The 21,022-nt window shown below is 42.3% G+C and overlaps 1 protein-coding gene across 1 annotated transcript in view; it reads right to left on the bottom strand.

The window, feature by feature from the left end:
* LOC148035921 (GTP-binding protein, HflX) overlaps positions 1-21,022 on the bottom strand; it is a 107,316-nt gene that overhangs the window by 54,499 nt on the left and 31,795 nt on the right. The window contains exons 3-4 of the mRNA XM_087677921.1: positions 2,701-2,763; positions 2,523-2,612 (exon numbers count right to left, since the gene is read on the bottom strand). Of these exons, the coding sequence (XP_087534047.1) occupies positions 2,523-2,612; positions 2,701-2,763 (153 nt within the window). The remainder of the gene's footprint in view (positions 1-2,522; positions 2,613-2,700; positions 2,764-21,022) is intronic.

The following is a 21,022-nucleotide window of genomic DNA, read 5'->3' as shown; positions in this document are numbered from 1 at the left end:
GTAGAACTAGAGCAGCCACTCACCATGCATAGGGTAACTTGATTGTGCAAACACTTGAAGCTACTGTAGGCAATGAAGAACCTATTTATTTACATAATGCTTTATAAAACGAACATTGGATGGCAGCTATGCAATCAGAGTTAAACTCTATTGATAAAAATGGCACATGGAAGTTATGTGACCTGCCTGCTAGCAAGCGTGCTATAGGCACTGAGTGGGTTTACAAATTAGAATGTAGATGTGATGGTAGCATTGATCGCTTCAAGGCATATCTTGTTGCCAAAGAATATGCCCAACAACATGGGATTGACTATGATGAAACGTTTGTACCCACTTCACGTATGACCACTATTCACAATGTCATTGCTTTGGCTACTCATTATGATTGGCATGTGCATCACTTGTATGTGAAGACTACTTTTTTGAATGGTGATCTTCATGAGGAGGTTTATGTCACTCAACCTCCTGGCTTTGTTCAGAAAGGGTCAAAAACAAAGTGTGCCATTTGCATAAGGCTCTCTATGATTTAAAGCAAGCACCTAGGGCATGGTATGAGAAGATGCATGCATACTCCATTGCTCTTGGCTTCGATAATTCACATAGTGACAACACACTTTATGTCTACAAAGATGGGGATAGCCTCTTGATTCTCATTCTTGATGCAAATGATATATTGCTGACTGGACCTCACGATATACATATTTCAGCTTTAAAAGCTGAATTGCAACATGCTTTTGATGTGACAAATCTTGGCCACTTGCACTACTATATTGGCATACAGTTTACTGCAATCGAGGGGGTCATTATTTTGTAGTAGTCTAAGTACGTTGGGCAACTTCTTTGAGCATTTTCAAATGCAAGACTACAAGCCAGATATATCTCTACTCCCGTTGAGACGGCCACAAATTTACACTTGAGGATGCAAGAGAACCTTTTGACGATTCTTTATCAACAAGCGATTCGTTGTTTATTGTATTTGTATAATACACGGCCGGATATTCAACTTGGGGTCTCTCAATTGCCATGCTTTATGCACAGCCCTGGTACTATACATTGGCAAGCAGTTAAAAGTGTCTTTTGTTATCTTAAAGACACTCACAACATTGGGCCTTTTCAAGGGGATTCCTATCCTTCATTGGTATCTACAAGTTTCGGTACTTGTCTTTAACATCAGCCTCTCTTCCCTATTGTACCTACCCTTTGTAGTGCATAATCATCATCATCTTTGTAAAAGAGCTTGGGCATGTAAACAATTTCCCCACGAGGGACGCTATCCAAGTGGCACCTTACTTCATGTGCATTCTCATCATGTAACATTCATCTATGCATCTCATTATGCAAAGCACACCTAAGCAAATCGTGAGTTGTTTCCACCAGTGTCTTTCTTACCACCGCATTTTCATACTTCACTATTTTCCTTTGGCACCAACACCATAGACAAGTGGTTTGGATAGTGTTCTGTTTTATGATGTTGGGTTTCACCATTCCTTTATTTCTCACCATAGATGGGTGGTTGGAACAGTCTTCTGTTTTGTGATGTTGGGTCTAACCATCCCTTTATTTTTTCCCATGGGCACAGTTACTCCCAAAAAAAAAGGTTCAAAGTGGTTCCATTGCCTTTGTAAGTCCTAGTAGGCCACTAGGCAACTAATGAGCATCCCTTGCCCAATGCCTTAGTCTCTCTAGGCTGACCCTTCAGGCTCCCCAAGTAAGATAACCATCGTCTCTATAGTCTTGGTAGGTCCTTGGGCAGCCAATGTGCATCCTTGGCCCGATGTCTTCTTTGCAGTGGCCTGCTCTTGGGACTTCAAGCAAGAAGGGGAGGGCTGAGATGCCACAGGAAATAAGAGTAATTAAATGTTTGGAAGCACGCTGATACCAAATCTAACCCCTTGCTAGAGACTATGACTCTGCTCAGAGCCTCATGCACATGTAGGATAAGTATGTGTACATAAAACAAGAGACTAGGAAGTGCCCAGCCTATTTGATAAATGCTAAATCAGGGCAGAGCTGATAAAATAATCAAGTCAGCTAGATAAAAGCTTGATAACACTAGAATCGTGCCAAAAATACTCCAGAAGATGGGAAAATCAGAACGATATATCAAGCCTGCAGATCTTAGCTTTATGATTTTCCATTCCAATTTAGCTCCACCAAAAAGAAAACAAGGACTGCAGCCAACCTGGACGATAGCATGCTCTTTTTAATCAAGTAAAACTTTGCAAATACTCAATGTGCATGTACATTTCTATTTGATTTCTTATACACAATTTTGCACCTAAACTAAAAGATCTTGTGAGCATTTCATTTCCAATAGCTCTTACTATTACATAATCAATAAATAAATGCTAAATGAGTGAAAATGCCTTCCAATGAGCCCATAGATAGGATTAATCACTGCAATAAATGTGATTTTTATAAACTCTGTGCAATTATTTTAAGCAACATATAACATAAAGCATGCGGTCCATTGAAGTGAATCAGTAAGGTCCATAATAGTTGTTAAGTGTTCGGCTTGATACCTGTAATCTGGCTTCTTTGGTTTCAGCATGTGCACCAAAAATCTCTATAATCAGACCAACACGATCAAGTACAGGTTTACCCCATGCCCTCTGTTGACAGCACAGCAAACTGATTATACACAGTATGAAACTTTTGATCTACTGCACAGCATTTTAGTGAATTAAACAAAGCAAATACCTCAAGATTGCGCTGCTGAACAGCAGTGAGTATTGCATTCACAAAAACCGCATCCAATTCATGCTGCATCAGCAACATAAAATAGTGTCACAATCAAGGATAAAGAAATGACCAACCATAGAAAAATAGACAGTAGCAACAACAGTTTGACTTTAATAACAATAGCTTTGGCAACAAAAGCAAGTAAATACACACTGCCACATGCACATCCTAACTTGGTTAGAAGTTACTTGAATCTGTAAACCAGTAGTTGTGTATAGATCCTGAAAGACATGGTTATGCCGACTCATATAAGCACATTCTGCAAGTAAGCCTCGCAAAAGCATTCAGAAAAGCATACATCTGCTGGGTGTGACATGTCATCACTTTAGATCAAACGGAAAATGTTAAGCAAAGCCTAGATTGTGAAGGCATGATCTACTAGAATGGTGTGGAGGAACGGAAGCAAAGGGATAGAGCTAATGGAACTGTTGTTAACACAAAGAACAGAAGAGAACGGCAAGAACACAATGCATTCAAAAAGAATGGACTCCAGAAATGGATACCAAGACTCGAGTGTGTACAAAGGTATCCACTGTGGGCAACCAACCCTTGCAGTAATACTTTGACTTCTATTGCCATTGGAAGAAGTATACTAAGATCGCTCCAATCTCCTTCCAAATCCAATGTCACTTGCTGTCATCAATGATCAGCGAGCCTTCTTGTCAATTTGCCCCTTGATCTAGCAAGGGATTAGCCTCCAATTGACCATTAGCTGGTCAAATCTAGCCCCAAATCCAATAGGGATTAGCAGAGCTCTTAAAATCTCTGAAAATTCCCAAATTTGACTGCGGATTTCAAGTGCTAAGCCTTCCATTATCTGATACAAGACCTAGGGTGACTGGTTTAACCTTAATTTCAACTGCAAATTAGGGTTTACAGCAGCAGATGTCTCTGTTGTCCACCTTTAATGGCTGTGATCTGCTGTGAATGGCTGAGAATAGCTGACAATTGGCTAAAATATGATAGAGAATGTTGTGGAGAGGGAGAAGGACTTGCCGCAATCAGCAATCGCCTGCTGTCTGCAGCTCTAATAACACTGGCACCTGCTGTTTCCAGCCCAAGAACTGGTCGCCTGCTGTCCTAGTGCCTAAAGTCATTGTCTACTTTTTGGGGCTCCCTGATGCTGTCACCTATTATTGATGCCCTCCCTAATGGCTACAAAGATCGTGTGAGAGTGCGCAACAAAAGGAGAGCACAAACATGAAAAGAGAAGGGAAGAGAGAGACTGCAATGAAAGAAGAGCATGGAAGTGATAAATCTGCATTGGACTCCAAAAGAATGTTAAATACAATGTTTATTGCTCAATCCCTGCATGCAGCCCAAAGCATCAATGAGGGCACCATATCAGGTTGAAGACAAAAGACAGCATTGGACAACAGAAGAGAGTCTTAAAAGTCAAAGTGTGAAGAATTTGCGATGAAGAACGATGACCAGCTAGTGGGAGATGACTATGAATATACAAAATATGACAAAATTGGCTGCTTGTTGTGTAGGCATGTCCAAAATCTGGCCGATGTCACAAGGACGTGAATTTTTAATGCTTTGCTTAGCATTTGATTTTAGTTGTTAACCAAATGTGCAAATGTGAGGTGCACATGTTGTGCAAATCAATTAAGTTCCAATGACAGGTCAACGATCCCAAGATGTCATGGATGTCAAAGACAAAAGTTGTAATGAGTTATACTAGTCCGGTACTAGGTGGTACCTAGTCACAAATTTTGGCCTACAATATTTTATTAGCCATTAATGTCATTGGTGACATTAGGAACTAGGCATTAATTAATTCATTTAATGCCAATTCAAGGGCCAATAAATGCTCAAGATTGCTTGGATGAAGAATTGGCCTAGCCAGTTTGATTGTTAGTTGGTATAGTTAATTTTCTAAGCAAGAAATGATAATTTTCACAATTTAAATTCTGAAAAGTAATTTAATTTGGCTGAAAAATGCAATTAGAATGCTGCCACTTGACAGAACTTGCCCATGCAAGTGAGAGGAGACTGGTTGGAGGCTGTGGGGGGGAGAGAGAGAGAGAGTCATTTTGAAGGTCAATCAGCAGGAGGAGAGGCTGTTGTAACCATTGGCAACAAGAGGTGAATCTGAGCAGCCATTGCAGCCAGGACAGCAAGCAACAACTAAGGGAGGCCTTGCTCAAGTAGGTGCAGCATTCTAGCACAAGACAACAGCATTTATGAGCTCCCTAGCTGTATGCGACAGCTCCATGGGCTGTTCGGACAGGGCAGTACCAGATTTGGACCACCTCTTCACAATAGAAGTCTGATTTTTTTCTCTACTCATCCTTCTCTCCCATCCCCCAACCATCTCAAGTTCTCTCAACAAATCTCACCCATTGGAGGTGAAGAATTTAGAGATTCACTGCAGTAATCCCTAACTGACAGCAAGAATTGAGGTTTAACAGCCACTTCAGGAAGCGTGCTCAAAATTTAAAGCCTAATACTTGAAATTCAGCAGCTAAAATTTGGGAATTTCAAGGGATTTCAAGAGGCCGGCCAGCCAACATAAAGTTTGGGGCAAATTTTGTCTATGGAGCAAATTGAAGGCCAATCCCCATGAAACCAAGGGGCAAATTGGTTTGAAGGCTTGCGGGTTGCTATGAATAGCAAAATGTATTGAAGATTGAAGGAGATCGGGGCTGGATCTTAGTGTAATTCAACCTTTAGCAATACAACTTAAAGAAATACCACAAGAGGGGCTAGTTTTGGGGATAATTAGGTATCCAATGTCCAAGACTAAGTGGTAACATTTGCATTTTCATTTATATGAATTTTATGCTTTCTGTAATTAATGCTTAATCAAGTCATTATCACCCTATCTGAGAAGGAAAGTTAATTTTAAGCGACCTACCAAATCAGCAATAATATAATAAAATAATGCAGTCTCTAGTGAAAAAATATTGATCACCCATCTAGTTGGCGTGAACGCGACCTCTAGCCACTAACAAAAAAACCTTAGGTTGGATAAATAAATCAGCCAATGTGAACACACTAAAAATGACTAAAAAGAAACGCACACTATAATGCAAGCTCTAGAAAGAGCTGCCTCATCTATGAAAACACATGAAATTATAGACAGACAGAATATAAAAGCTCCTAATGTCCTCATCTCACTCAAACTAAGGCTCACATGCAAGAGATGACTATGCAAGTCATGACTACTAACACCCCCTCTCGAATCCTAAATGTGGCTAAAGGCCAAAGAAGACAAGATGAATCCAAGGGTGGCACAAGAAGTGCCAATGCTGATGAATTCCCTTGATGAAGAAACTCCTAACAATCTTGGAAAAAACCCCCCTCTAAAGCACAAGGAGCCAAGAAATCCATGGCCACATCACCACTATCAAACCCCCTTTGAGAGGGATGGGGGATACGAGGGAAACGCCAAAGGAGATAGTCGGGGCTGGGATGGAACCTATGGGATAGGTGGTGCATAATCGAAAACAAGTGCGACTATGGAAGACGGCGGGCTTAAAGGTCCATGCACAATGGAAGAAAAATGGAGCCGATATAGCCTCCTCTCCTATCAATATATCACTAAAATGGCCCTTGAAGAAGAATCCACAATAAAGGCGACCTACTCAATGAAGACAACCTGGGTACCAAGTCTAGTAAGGCAATGAACTAAGAGGAATCGAAAAGCCCAAATCCAAAACATGTATCACTTCCATGATAGAGCTCGATGGTCGGTCAAGCAATAACAGCAATGTGTCAGTACCACTAATAGGCACCAAAGAGATACCACCAACAATAACTATACCCCTTGATGGACGAAGATCCTATAACAAATCTCCTCGAGGAGTCCTATGACTTAAAATATTGCTATCAATGAAACAAGGCCTCTCTAAATACAAGACAACCAAGGAAGTGTCTGTAAAGAAAAATACCCTAACACAGAAACATAAATAGAAACCGTACGACAAAGCACACACTGATAAAAAGAACACAGTTAGGGTTAGGGTTAGAGTAACTCAGAGACAATGAACATAGTGAATAAATGAAATGATATGACTACTAATAATATGATGCTCATGCAGCAAACACAATATGCAGTGAATGAATACTGAACCTCGAACTCCTGTATCTCTAGGATCGAGGCAGGGATAATGAGCTGGAGAGTGTGTCGTACTCCGAACGGATCCCGAATCGCATCAAGGCAGCCTCCGGATGTCGAACACCAACAAACACAGCAGTGAGAAGATGGATTTGATGCATACAACAGTGAGGAGAGAGAAATACTAAAAAGGAGGCTGCAGGAAAGAGAAAGACTAAAAACGCAGGCAAGACAGCCTGCAGGAGAGAGAAAGACTAAAAACGCAGGCAAGACAGCCTGCAGGAGAGAGAAAGACTAAAAACGAAGGCAAGACAGCCTGCAAGAGAGAGAAAGACTAAAAACGGAGCCTACAGGAGAGAGAAAGACTAAAAACGCAAGCAGGACAGCTTGCAACAGAGAGAGACTCAAAACGGAGCTTGCAAAAGAGAGAAAGACTGAAAACGCAGGCAGGACAGCCTGCAAGAGAGAGAAAGACTGCAGTGACTTCAGACAGGAGAGAGAAAACTGTCATGGCAGCAGCTGGAGCCTGCAAACGCAACAGTTTGCTGACGTGGCAGGCTGTACGACAGCAGTGCAGATGAACAACAGTTAGTCACCAGGCAGAAATAGCAGCAATCAGCGTGTGGAGGGCTAGAAACATGCACCAGACTGTAGGGAACAGTGATGGACAGCAAGGACTGAGATGTCCTCCGTGACCGAGGTGTGGGCAACAAGTTGGTAACACCTGAAACCTGCAAAAACGAGATTGTGAAAGAGTGAAGGGCTGGCTGCAAATTTATAGAAAAATTAGGGTTCTAGATCCTCTCCTACTTAACTTTCTCGATCTGCTTCCCGTTTTAGGATTTTTGCTAAAATAAGCCTAAAATAAGCATGTTTTGGGGCTATTTAAGTAGCTAAGCGCATTTCTTAGCACAACATCCCCTCTCAGGCCCAAAATAGAGCAAGAAAAGTAGGCCAACCTAAATTTTGATTTACCCCAAGGTGTCCCACCCCAAAGCAGCCAAGGCATCGGCCAAAAGGTGCATATCGACTGCCCAGTGGCCTACCAAGACTACAGAGGCGATGGATATCTTACCAAGGGAGCCCAAGTGATCACCCCAGAGAGGTCAGGGCAGCGGACCAAGGGTGCTCGTCGACTGCCCAAGGGCCTACCAAGGCCTACAAAGGCGGATGGAATCAACAGTGGACTTATTTGTTTTGTTTTCTTTTTTTCTTTTTTCGTTTTCTTTTTTTTTTTAAGTGTTTTGAAAATGCATAAGTAATATAGGGGCAACGGCTGATTAAGTGACAGATAGGAAAAGATAAAGAGAGTTTGAAACCCAAGTTATTCACAAAACTAGCAAGTCAATCCCTCGCACTGACGAGGATAAGTGCCTAAGGATGATAAAAGTGAGTGTATATGTCAATCTTGTGTTCAATATGTGAGAGGCAAAAAAAACGGTGGGCTTAGCAAGACAAGCAAAGCAAGCAAGGGTAGGGAAACTGCCTTTAGGAGAACTGCCATGTATTACGCTACGAATATGGTGGATCCTAGAGTTGACCACTCCAAAAGACCGAAAAGGGATAAATACGCACAAATGCATGTTGACATAAACAGAATGCCAATGCATATGGTAATACAAAGGGAGATGCAAGATGTCAAGCTCATGCAATATGCTATGCAACGGTGCCATTGGGACAGTGCCCTCGTAGGGGAAGTGTTCACTTATCCAAGTGCTCTTTTACAATCAGGTCATCCTGATAGTGCGGATGAAGTTACAAATGCCCATAATACAATACAAAAGAATAAGTGAATGTAATGTCTAAAAAAAACTGTAAGCATCATCACTGTCACGATCAAGAGTAGAAGCCACCCCCTCTCAAACTCGAAGGGAAAGCAAGAGGGAAGCACCCTCTCCCCATCAAGTTGAAGAAGTAGGGGAGGGTGTACCCAAGCCGATCCTGGGTAGCAGGTACTGAAGAACCGGCCGGTTGACCGCTTTGGTCAAGATATCTGCAAAATTATCTGATGAAGGCATAAGCTCTAGGCGAATAGTGCCTAGCTCAACCTGCTCTCTGGAAAAGTGGAAGTGGACTCCCACATGTCGTGTCCGTGGTGTGATGATCGGATTGCCCGCAAGGGCGATGGCACTCTGGTTGTCGCAGTAGACAACTATGGGAGAGTCACATGGAAAATGAAGCGCTACCAGTAAACTCCTCAAATAGATGGCCTTGGTGGTGCCATCGAAGAGAGCCTGGTACTCAGCCTCGGCCGTGGAAGCCGCCACTGTCTCTTGCTTACGGCTGGACCAAGAAATGGGAGCCGTGCCCAAGGTAAAGAGGTAGCCACCATGGGAACGTCGGGTATCAGGATCTCCTATCCAATCAGAATCAGTATACCCCTGCAAACATAAACAAGAACCATATGTCAAGCCATAAGAAAAAGTACACCGCAACACACAAAGACATGCAATCCAATGTGACATCCTAGGTGCTGTGAAATATTCACTGAGTATGCTAACTGAGTAAGCTAAATCTGGCCTAGTGTGAATTAACCAAAGAAGTTTTCCTACAACAGAACAATAGGTGTGTACATCAAAGGGCTGTCCTAGGGTATCCTTTGACAAGTGGACAGTAGAATCAAGAAGAGTGGCCACTGGTCGTGTCTGATCCGAAGTGGTAAGCTTACCTATCTTGTCATCAGGCGTGTGTGTATACGCACGACACCCGAAGACTCTGAAGTGGAAAATAACAGGGCGAGAGCCAAAAAATGCCTTATATGGGGTCTTCTGAGGAAGAGCCGCAATCGGGCACCAGTTGAGGATGTACACCGAAGTATTAACAGCCTCGATCCAAAGGCGCTCAAGAAGCTCTGCTGCGAACAGCATAGAGCGTGCCATTTCCATGACTGTCCGGTTCCTACGCTCTACGACTCCATTTTGAGAGGGGGAGTTGGTAGAGATGAGCTGGCGAGAAATGCCATGCTTCTGTAAAAACTCGGAAAACTTGTGGGAGATAAACTCACCACCGCTATCACTCCTCATGCACCCAACACGACGACCAGTCTGGTTATGAACCAGCAGCACCCAAGCAGAAAAATATGTGAAAGAATCTGACTTATACTTGAGGAAGTACACCCACATGTATCAAGAATGATCATCCACTATCAGAAAGAAGTACAGCGTGCCGTTCAAAGCAGCAGTGGATGTCGACCCACAAAGATCAACGTGAATCAATCTAAGAGGCTCCTCAGCTCTATGTGTAGACTGCTGAGGAAATGGGGTACGGTGCTGTTTTCCGAGTTGATAGACTTTACAGACATCTCGAGCTAGATTCAGGCGTGGAAGGCCCTCAACCAACTCACGGCGTGACAACTCATAAAGTGAGTCATAACCAAGATGCCCTAAGCGAAAATGCCAAAGATGCTCATTGTGCGTAGGCTCTCGAGATGTGGCTAAGGCCTGGAAGCTATGGAACACGAAGTCTTCGGCGGTCGACTCGGTCAGAAAGTGTCATGTGGTATAGGCCATTAGATTGTGCTTCACCACGAGCAATCACTAAACCAGTCAGAGAGTCAAGAACCTCGACTGTGGTCGCTGTAAAGAAAACTGCTCGCCCCAACAGGCAAAGCTGCAGAACAAATAACAAATTCACCCCAAGCTGAGGGACATGATATACATTGTCCAGCAAAGCCAGATCCAGACCCTCGTAAGTGGCAAAACTGACACAACCTTAAGCCTAAATCTTGACGGAGGAGTTGTTTCCTACACGGACCCGCCCGGCTGCAGGGGCTCGAGTACGAAAAATGTCCTCTAAGCAGTCATGTGATATGTAGCTCCACTGTCCACAATCCAAATTAGAGCTGAAGTGCTCAGCTATGACGTGTGGGCCTCTGCAATAACCTCGTCGGAAGACAACTCACAGATGTGGACGAGACTCGCAGCTGATGTCTCTATGGAGACAATATGGGCCTCTGCAGACCAGTCAGACAAGCCCTCTAGAGTTGAGAATGTTGTCGACTGAGATGACTGTGCGGTGGCAGTGTGAGTCTGACCTTTAAATAGCCCCTTGCCATCACCCTGTCTCCCCTGCTATGGGTTGCCCAACTGAGGAACGGGGGTCTGAGACTTAGGTTTTGGTGCTGTGCCTCGTACCTTTGATCGACACTCGTCGTCAAAATGGCCAACCTTTTGATAATGTTGACAATACCTATTCTTTTTAGGTGCATTCTGCCATCCAAGTTTGAGTTGTGACTGGGAGTTTCCTTGAGAATCCCCAGATTGATTTAGCTTTTGAGTTTGATTTTGATTTTAAGTGGAGGTTTTGTTTGGTTTCCCTTCCCTTGTTGCCCTTTCTAAGAATGAGCAAGAAAAGCCCCCTCTGAAGAGGAATTCATATGAAACTGATCGAACAACCGTATGTAACGCAACAGCTGACACTCAAATTCATAGAATGTAGGCACGGTAGGCTTTGAAACTATTCCTTCCACAAAATTGAAGTATTTTTTCGAGAGTTTATTTAGGAACAATGTGACCTGATCGTCAGAGAACTTGGGGGTCCCCGTAGTGGAGAATTCAACGAGGAGACACCAATACTCAACCAACTTGACTTTCAAGTCATCCCGATCAGTGATTTTGAAAAGTTGAAGCTCATGGTCAAGATTAATATGACGGGTCCTATCTCAAGCCGCATAGCGGTCAGTCAAGAGTACCCATTGCTCTAACGCTAAGTCAAAATGCTGAAGCTGAGAATGAAACTCTGGCAATAAGCCCTGCATCAGCTCGACAATAGCGGAGGCATTCCTAGCCTTCCATGAGCGGACGACCTTGTGTGGAACAAATGTGGGATCGGGTTGGGATTTCAATCCCTGCACTAGATCTCATAGGTTCTATGAAACAAGGACATGTCTCATCAAATTCGACCAAGTAGTAAAGTTTGACCCGTTAAAACGAGTATTGACATTAAATGCATTCTTAGCAAAAGATGAGCTAGAACCATGAGGTCTCGGGTGGGTGGAGTAAAATGATGGTGGGAAAGATGGTAGAGGTGAGAGTGTCTCATAAGAGTAAGAAGGGGGAAGAGGTGGGTAGGCACAAGTAGGCTATGAGTGTCCAATGAGTGCCGATTGATGCGGAGGCATTGGAACATGAATGTTTCCATAAGGTGTCGGTGTAGGTGGAGGCACTGGAACACAATAGCCTTGTCCAAAGTAAGGTTGGGACACAGTATTATGACCAGAAGATCCACTAGACAATGCCATGGAGGCAAACTGTGGAGGCAACTGATCCATACTCAGGAGAGACTGAGTGGGATACCTAGGCTGCAATGATCCCGAAAGTGTGTATAAGATAGGTGGAACACAACCTAGCTGAGGGAAGGATGAGGTCCTGAAGGATGTGCCTATGTTTCCATAACCTCCCGATGTGATGTGCGGTGCAACATGAGGTGTCTGAAATGGAAATGTAAATGGTGTAAATGGAAGTGGTGAAGCAACGGAAGAATGTGGTGAAAAGGGTGGGTTTTGAAAGTGAGGTGTATGAGGTGCAGATTCTTTTTGTTCATTTTAATCATTTAAAGACTGAAAATGAAACTGTGAAGATGATGATACACCATATAATGAAGTGAAAGGAACACCAAATTCATTCTGATTATGTGAAGTAGACGGAAAAAAAGGAAGGACAAAAGAAGAGTTACCTAACTTTTTCTTATAATCCCCACGACGTGTGTTAACATACAAGAATTGATCCTCTAGAGGACCTTTTCCGTAGTCAACAGACTGGACTTTTTTTTCCACATGATCTCTACCAGTATATTGCAAAACAGAAGAGGTATAAGAAAAAAGCACAAAAGACGAATCTAAAGTACCTTGCACCAAAGAGGACGCAAGAGTCTGAAAAAATGGAACATACTCCAGATCTTGCTCTCCAAGAGGGGGGCCTATCCCTGATGGAGGTCTCGACGGCCCTGCAATATCATCAGACTTACGCGTAACATCTGAAGAGTGAAATCCATCCATACCTTCATTTAGAAGCTTTTCTTGAAGGGCAATCCTTCGATCGAGCTCCTCAATCTTCTTTCGTAGGCTATAATCAGTTTATATTCTTCAGAGGTCAACTAATCGGCCCACTCTTGCTTGCTATGTTTCTCAGTTTATAGCCTATCTTTTCTTCCATGTACTCAAATGTATCTTCCACCATGTCGGAACTTTGTGGAGCAAGCTAATCAGCCCACTCTTGCTCGGTTCTTAGCATAGGCTGATCTGGAGACTGAATCGGTATTGATGTATTCGAAGTCATTTGAACCTACTGTTGTTCTTGCTTCTTGCAAAGAGCTTTCAAATCAAAGGCTTAGGTTTCTCAGAGAGTACCAGGCTCTAATACCATGTCAAGAAAAATACCCTAACACAGAAACATAAACAGAAACCGTACGACAAAGCACAGACTCATAAAAAAAACACAGTTAGGGTTAGGATTAGAGTAACTCAGAGACAATGAACACAGTGAATAAATGAAATGATATGACTACTAATAATGCGATGCTCATGCAGCAAACACACTATGCAATGAATGAATACTAAACCTCGAACTCCTGTATCTCTAGGATCAAGGCAAGGGTAATGAGCTGGAGAGTGTGTCGTACTCCGAACGGATCTCGAACCGCAGCAAGGCAGCCTCCGAATGTCAAACACCGACAAACGCAGCAGTGAGAAGTTGGATCTAATGCAGATAGCAGTGAGGAGAGAGAAAGACTAAAAACGGAGTCTATAGGAGATAGAAAGACTAAAAACGCAGGCAGGACAACCTGCAGGAGAGAGAAAGACTGAAAACAGAGCCTGCAGGAGAGAGAAAGACTAAAAACGCAAGCAGCATAGCCTGCAGGAGAGAGACTGCAGCAACTGTAAACAGGAGAGAGAAAACTGTCAGGGCGGCAACTGGAGCCTGCAAACGCAGCAGTTTGCTAGCGTGGTAGACTGTACAACAGCAGTGCAGATGAACAACAGTCAGTCGCCAGGCAAAAACAGCAGCAATCAGCATGTGGAGGGCTAGAAACAGGCGCCAGACTGTAGGGAACAGTGATGGACACCAAGGGCTGAGATGTCCTCCATGACCAGGGTGTGGGCAACAAGCTGGTAACACCTGAAACCTGCAAAAACGAGATTGTGAAAGAGTGGAGGGCTGGCTGCCAATTTATAGAAAATTAGAGTTCTAGATCCTCTCCCACATAATTTTCTCGATCCGCTCCCCATTTTAGGGTTTTGGCTAAAATAAGCCTAAAATGAGCATGTTTTGGGGCTGTTTAAGTGCCTAAGTGCATTTCTTAGCACAATAGTATCGAGCTAATTCCTCAAAGCAAAACCTAGCATATCTTCACAAGAATAAGACTCCTCCATCTCAAGGACGTAAAAAAATACGAAACTCACAAATTAAGCTGGAGCAGAGGTATAGGAAGGCTCAAATGATTTAGTCTCATCCTTTGCTCCTAGACAAAGGTGAGGGTATTTCTTCCAACACACCTCCTCAAGAAGAGTACCCTTCCCATAGTGTGGGCATTTAGGCTTTCCCTCTGAAAAGAGTTAGAGCCCAACAAAGTCTCCAAGCACTTAACCTACTTGTTCTTGTTCTTTGCCTTCTTGTTGTCCCTTTTGTTTTCCCTTCCCAAACTTGCAATAAAAGCTTTAGTAAAGCTGGATCCACTGGCTCCAATCTTCGTGAGTCACTTTTTGTACTCCAAAACAAGCAAAACTAACTCCTCCCAAAGAATGGTATCCTTTAACTCTATAGATAAGCAAGCTCATATAGAAGACATCATACTTGGGATATAGTAAATGAGTGATGAGAATCATCGCCATGTCCTTCAATGAAATCATCTTGCCAAGGAATGCAAGCTCATCTCGTATATCCTCCATCTTGTTGATGTGATTTCAAGGAAGAAGAACCATCAACAAAAAGCATCTGGAGTTTCTTCTCTATAGAAATACGATGGGGAAAGGTCTTCAATCAGTAGAGGGAAAATAACTTTATCCATAACTCCACTACAGTTCAAAGTCTACGCACATGAACAATGACAAAATCCTGCAAACTCACAAAGAGAGATCTATTGTTAACCCGATCCCAAAGAGCATAAACACATTATTAATGTGAGCTCTAGAAAGAGCTGCCTCCTCCATCAAAACACATGAAATGACACATAAGCATAATTTCAAAGCCCCTAATATCCTTGTCTAACTAAAAACAAAGGCTCACAGGCAAGAGATGACTATCCTAGACACATGACTACTAACAGATAGAAAAACTATAAATACAAAGAACAAAAAAGAATAGCAAGAAGACAATAAACTCAAAGAGAATAAACTTGGAAAATGGAATCCATATACCAAGGCTCAAAAGCGTGTACAAGGGCATGTGTTGTGGGCAGAAACCAAAGTGTTGGAATCTCCCTCTCTCGAACAGGAAGTAGAATGCTTGTATGATGAGTGGAGAAAAGGAGCAGCCAATAAATAAAATACAAATGTCAAACATGATGCATGTATGGCAATCTGATTACCGAGCTTGTTGCAAGCTGACCCGGCAGTTAGATGGCCAGTGGAACCGACCAATTGGACCAATTGTTGACCCTCTTAAAAAACCTTTTTAGAGCTCCAAGACTTGTTGGATCATCCTCAACGTCCCTTTGCCCTTCCCTCTCCCATCTCAACCTATGGGCTTTATATTGTCAAACCAAGTGATGTTAAGCTAAGAAATGCATTACAAACTTAACCCATTCAATTAGCTCTTTAAAACAACCCCAAAACAAACAATTACAAAACTTTGTATTAAATCACCAAACTTTTCTAGAGAGTGTGTCCATAAGCCAAATCCCTAATTTTGGGAGGATCCACATCTATAAATAGAAGGCTGCCCACCACTCAGCCCTAACCTTGATTTGCAGATTGTTAACACCCTATCTACTAGTGTCTACGCCCCTCTCTAGGTCAATATCTCAGTTCGTGCTGCTGTTCATCAGCCAAGCACCTACCCTTCCATTGCTGCCACCCTACACTTCCACTGCTGCTACAAGCTGTCAATTGCTATTCAGGAGCTTTCATCTACAGCAGATCAGTCATCTTCAATCTCAACCTTGAGTTTCTCGGACAGTGCGCCCTCCACTACTGTTTAAGCAGCTCATCACTATTTGGAGGCTGCCTATTGCGATTCAAGATCTGACCGTTCAGCATACGACACGCTCTCCAGCTCATCTTTGCCCCAGTCCATTTTCAGACACCAAAGTTTGAGGTTTTGTATTCACTCTTGCATAGTGTGTTTATTGCATTGAGCATCGCATTCTTCATTATTTATTCTGTTGTGTTCATTGACTTTGAGGTACTCTTCACCTCTGTGTTGTTCCATTATCACTTTATGTTTTGTCGTACACTTGTGTTTATCTTTGCTGCTCAAGTATTTCTTTGCATGGTATCAAAGCTAGGTACTCTCTAAAGAGACTTAAACCTTGATCTGAAAGCTCGGCATCCGAGACAAAGAACTTTGAAGGGAGGATGACATCAAATTGTTCGACACCATTTCAATCTCATGAACAAACTTTGTCAAGAACCAAGCAAGAGTAGGTCTCTCATCTCACTCCTCAAGATTCTAACCATATGAGATTTCACCGGCCGAATATGATTTAATCCTCATGCATAAAGCCCAACAACTAGGTAACATTGATTATTTACCTTAAGTTTTTGTGCACAATTTCAATGAACTTGCAGGAAGGACCAGCCATCCTATTGAAGAAACAAACACACAATACAAACCTTTATTCTCTTCCCCTCCTTCCACTCTGATGTCAGATACAGAAGCTTACACTTCTATTTCAGCTCCTTCTGTTCCTACTTCCATGCAGGATTTTGATAATATTCAAGAAGGTAACCTTCAATCTGTTCACACAAGTCTAAGTCTTGAAGAGCACAGATACTTACATGTAAACACAAGAGGAGGTGCACATACAAAGGAATCAAGTAACCCTCCTAGTTTTCCTTCAAGTTTTGTATCTCATAGCCTGAAGTTGGTGCATCATTTCCATCATCCTCTACATTTCAATTTCCACAAAATTGTTCATCTCCAGTCACATCAGTCCCCTCCACACCACAATTTCCAGTCCCATCCCTCCCACCTTTCCCTTCCACTACATTCACACCTTCATTCACATTACCCTTCACCATTCCACCTATTTCATCACACTCTACACTGTGGGTTCTTCATAGATACATCCTTTCCCTTTAGGACCTCAAGCTTTACACATCCAAATAGTATAGCCACACCAATGGGGGGGCTCATTCTCCAAATCACACACTTACAGGATTGTTACCCACCCAAGCATTACCATTCCCAAATGTAGACTAGTTGGTGTTGTAGTTTGCCAACATGGCTATACCTAGCGGACCTTCTAGTAATATTCCAATGCCATAGTTGACAGTTGAGCAAGGATATCACGTTCCAGTGCCTCCTCCTCCTACGGCACCCTCTCGAAACTGTCATCCTATTCATGCCTACCCATTTAACCTTTTTATTTCTCTTACCCTCCTTACATGACACCTCACAGTTTAATTCCTATGGCACCCTCTCGGAACTGTCATCCTATTCATGCCTACCCATTTACCCTTTTTATTTCTCTTACCCTCCTTACATGACACCTCACAGTTTAATTCCTCGTATGCATTTGCCAAGAATGCATTCCTCGATAAGACCTGTTTTAACAAATCTAACTACACTACTTGGTCCAATCTGATGAGGCATGTTCTTGATTCCTAGAACTTGTGGAACTTAGTACAAGGGTTGGAATCCCAACCACACCCTCGCATTGCTCCACCTGAGGTTGTCCACCCTTGGCAAGCACAAAATGCTTCCATCATAGTTGAGTTAATGGTCCCTCTATCATCTTTAGAGGGGGCCCTAATACCCACGTCACAGAAGGGGAAGAAAGGGAAGGGCAATAATAATAGAACCAAAATAGTAATCACAAGGAAACACCTAGTAAAACTCAAATTGAGGTGGCAAAATGTACCCAAGAAAAATAGATACTACCAAGACTGTCAAAAGGCTAGCCATTTTGATGACAAGTGTCAATTAAAGGCTAAAAGCACACAACCAAACAAAAACAAACTCAGACCCCCATCCCTCTCTCACAGGGTAACTTCCAACAAGGGAGACACAATGGTGGCAACCAACAAAATCAAGGGTAGTGGAGATCTCAAACCTACACAACCATTGGTCACCTAGCACAGTCAACACCATTCTCAAATCCAGAAAGCATGTCTGACTAGTTTGTGATGAACTCCGTCCTTATACCCACCTCGTTGCCATCGAGACATTCAAGGTTGAGAGCTGTGTCAATATTCACAAGTTGCTATCTGACGAGGCAACCAAAAAAGCCCAATCTACATGACCTTGTGGCTCTCCACATGACCCCACTTGATGATCTATTCATTTCGTAAGCCCCATTTACTAGAAATGTCAAATGCAAAAATAACTCCTCAATCAAGATCCAAGGTCTCGGTTACATCAAGTTCGATATTGACAACTTACAAGGGCTTTGATCTCACATTGTTTAGTAAAATTTACTATGTCGCCAACTTGGAGTGAACCTCTTACCTCACTAACAACTTTGCCATTTAGGGCGCGGACTTTTCTTTATAGCAACCACAATTCAGGTACTTGATGCCCAAAGTAGTTTAGTGATTGCTCATAGTGAGGCACAGGCTAATGGCCTCTATATGATGACATACTTACTTTCCCACTAGCCTCTGACTCTTAAGTTTCACTAGTTTCATACCCTAGCAACCACTAGGGAGCCTACATATGATGAGCATCTCTAGCACTTCCACTTCAAGCACCTTGGGTATGACTCTCTTACAAGTTATCACGTTGTCGTGATGTTATGAGGACACAGTGTGAAAAAGTATGAAATGCGTCATCATCCGACTTCTTTATTGATCTAGAGAGTCAATGTGATCTGAGCCATTAGTACTAGTGTGAGTTGCATGGATTATCCGAAAGTACTAGATTTTTGGATAATTTTAGCCTATTTTTTATATTATTTATTGTAAAAACTTGAAAAAGTTAGAAAAAAGCTTCTAGATTAAGATGACATGCAAAAAGCTAGTTGCTTTTTCAGCCAATTAGAGGATTTTCACAAGAGGGACACATTGACGAAATCGCACCGTCGCGATCACTGTAAACAAGCTGAAAACTGCAAATTGAACTGAAAGAAAAAGAAGGAGTGATCTGAAGGATCCGTGACCAGGCATCCTAGGGTTTTACCCCCCTTTCGGAGCCAACGGAGCCATCAGATTTAGGTTCCGAGCAGCAGAGAAGGAGCTGTAATTTTTATGCACGTTTTGTTCTATGAAGAAGCTCCAAGAGATCTAATGTCTGGAGATTGCTTCTGAGTAGTGCGAAGATTCCAGGTTCTTTCAATACATATTGATTTAATTCATTGTGATTTGTCTTTGTAGTGTTTACTACTTGGGTATTCTCTATCTTCTCTTCCATCTCCTATCTCTACTTCCTTCTACTTCTGATCCTCGGTGGATTCGACCTTTCAACAAAAACCCCTCTGACAACGTCGTCAAATGGTTAAGGACCTTCCACACCTAAAACTATCCAAGGACATATGTAAAGCTTATCACTTGGATAAATAGCACTGCATACCATTTCCTCAATAAGCCATACATACAGCTAAGGGCCTCTTGGGTTGATTTACATTGACCTTCATGGATCCGCATCCATTCATAATGCCCTCTAATTCTTCATATTGGTGGATGATTTCTCAAGATATATATGGATCTATTTCTTAAAGAATAAGTATCATGCCTTCATATATTTCTCCACATGGGTGTGACTTGTGCAAAATTAGATGGTTGTCAGTATAGGGCCAATTAGAAATAATAGTGGTGGTGGTATTGGTCTCCCACCAGCTTTCCTAGTTCTTATATGAGCAAGGCATTCAACACCAACTCACCTCTACCAACTCCCCTTCAAAGAATGGAATCCTAGAGTGTAAGAACCAAACAATGATGGACCTCGCATGCTCTATGTTGTTTGCAGCAAAAATCCTTAAGCACCTATGGATTGAGGCTATTAAAACTTTGTGTACATTCTCAACGATACTCAACTATAGTAGTCCCTCATAAGACCCCCTACAAGGCATTCTTTGGCTATCAACCTGTGATTTCTCATCTTAGAGTCTTTGGAAATCATGCATGCATGCATACTCCTGATAACAAAACATGAAAGGCCATGCCCCTAAATGGAGCTCTTGATTTTTTAGGGCTAAAGCATACCAATTGTTTGATCCTAATATAAATCTATGGTGGGAAAACTCCGTTGCTTAATTCACACAAGGTCTAGTGCATCCTCAATTTCATCACTTAGTATTTCAATGCACCAAAAATGTCTTATTAAATTGCTTATTTACACGCATTAAGACATGTTAAGTACACTTATCCCTATGGCTTACATTACAGTGAAGTTTTGATTTTGCACATGTACATTGATTCTAATTGGGCAAGAGATTCTAACACCTAGCATTCCCATAGTGGCTACATCCCCTTGGACAGCTCCCATTGTATGGTCCAACTATAAACAAGAGATTACGGTTGCCTCCATTGATGAGGCTGAGTATGGTCCAATTGCAAATAAGAGAGTGGATGCCTCCATCGCCAAGGCTGAGTATCACGCTATCATGGGAATGTTTGCCCATGAATGAAAAATAACACTTTTTGTTGTTTCTCAACGACTCTAGAACTTTCTAGAGAGTTCACAAAATAAGTTGTTCTTCCTACTTCAATCACTCTTGTCCTTCACTTCTATTTTCATTCCAACATAATGTTCCATCCTTTGGACTTTCCGCCTTGAGTCATATGTTCCCACCTTGAATAAAGACAATGTCATGACTACCTTGAAGTTAAAACCCACTCTACTTTGCTTCTTTGACCACAAGTTGTAATAAGTCATGTAAATCACCAAGCTTAAAACATGATGTAAGATTAGGTTGTTGGAACTCTAGCCCTTTGATTCTGCCTTGTAAGCTTCTTTGTCACTATGCTTGAATGGGAAACCACTCTCTTAAGCTTCTTATAATTCTCCAAAGTGTATACGGTCAACCTAGTGCACACATGGCATTGTGTAAATGACTTGATATGACTTATGAGACTTTAAAACTTTTGTGTATTAAGCTTGTGGTAGAGGAGGATCAGCC

The sequence above is a fragment of the Lygodium microphyllum genome, chromosome 5, assembly GCF_053477565.2.
Source record: "Lygodium microphyllum isolate KBCC chromosome 5, Lygodium_microphyllum_v1.1.10, whole genome shotgun sequence".
NCBI classification, from domain to species: domain Eukaryota; kingdom Viridiplantae; phylum Streptophyta; class Polypodiopsida; order Schizaeales; family Lygodiaceae; genus Lygodium; species Lygodium microphyllum.
The sequence above is the reverse complement of the archived record's forward strand: the minus strand, read 5'-3'. Positions and strand labels throughout refer to the sequence as shown.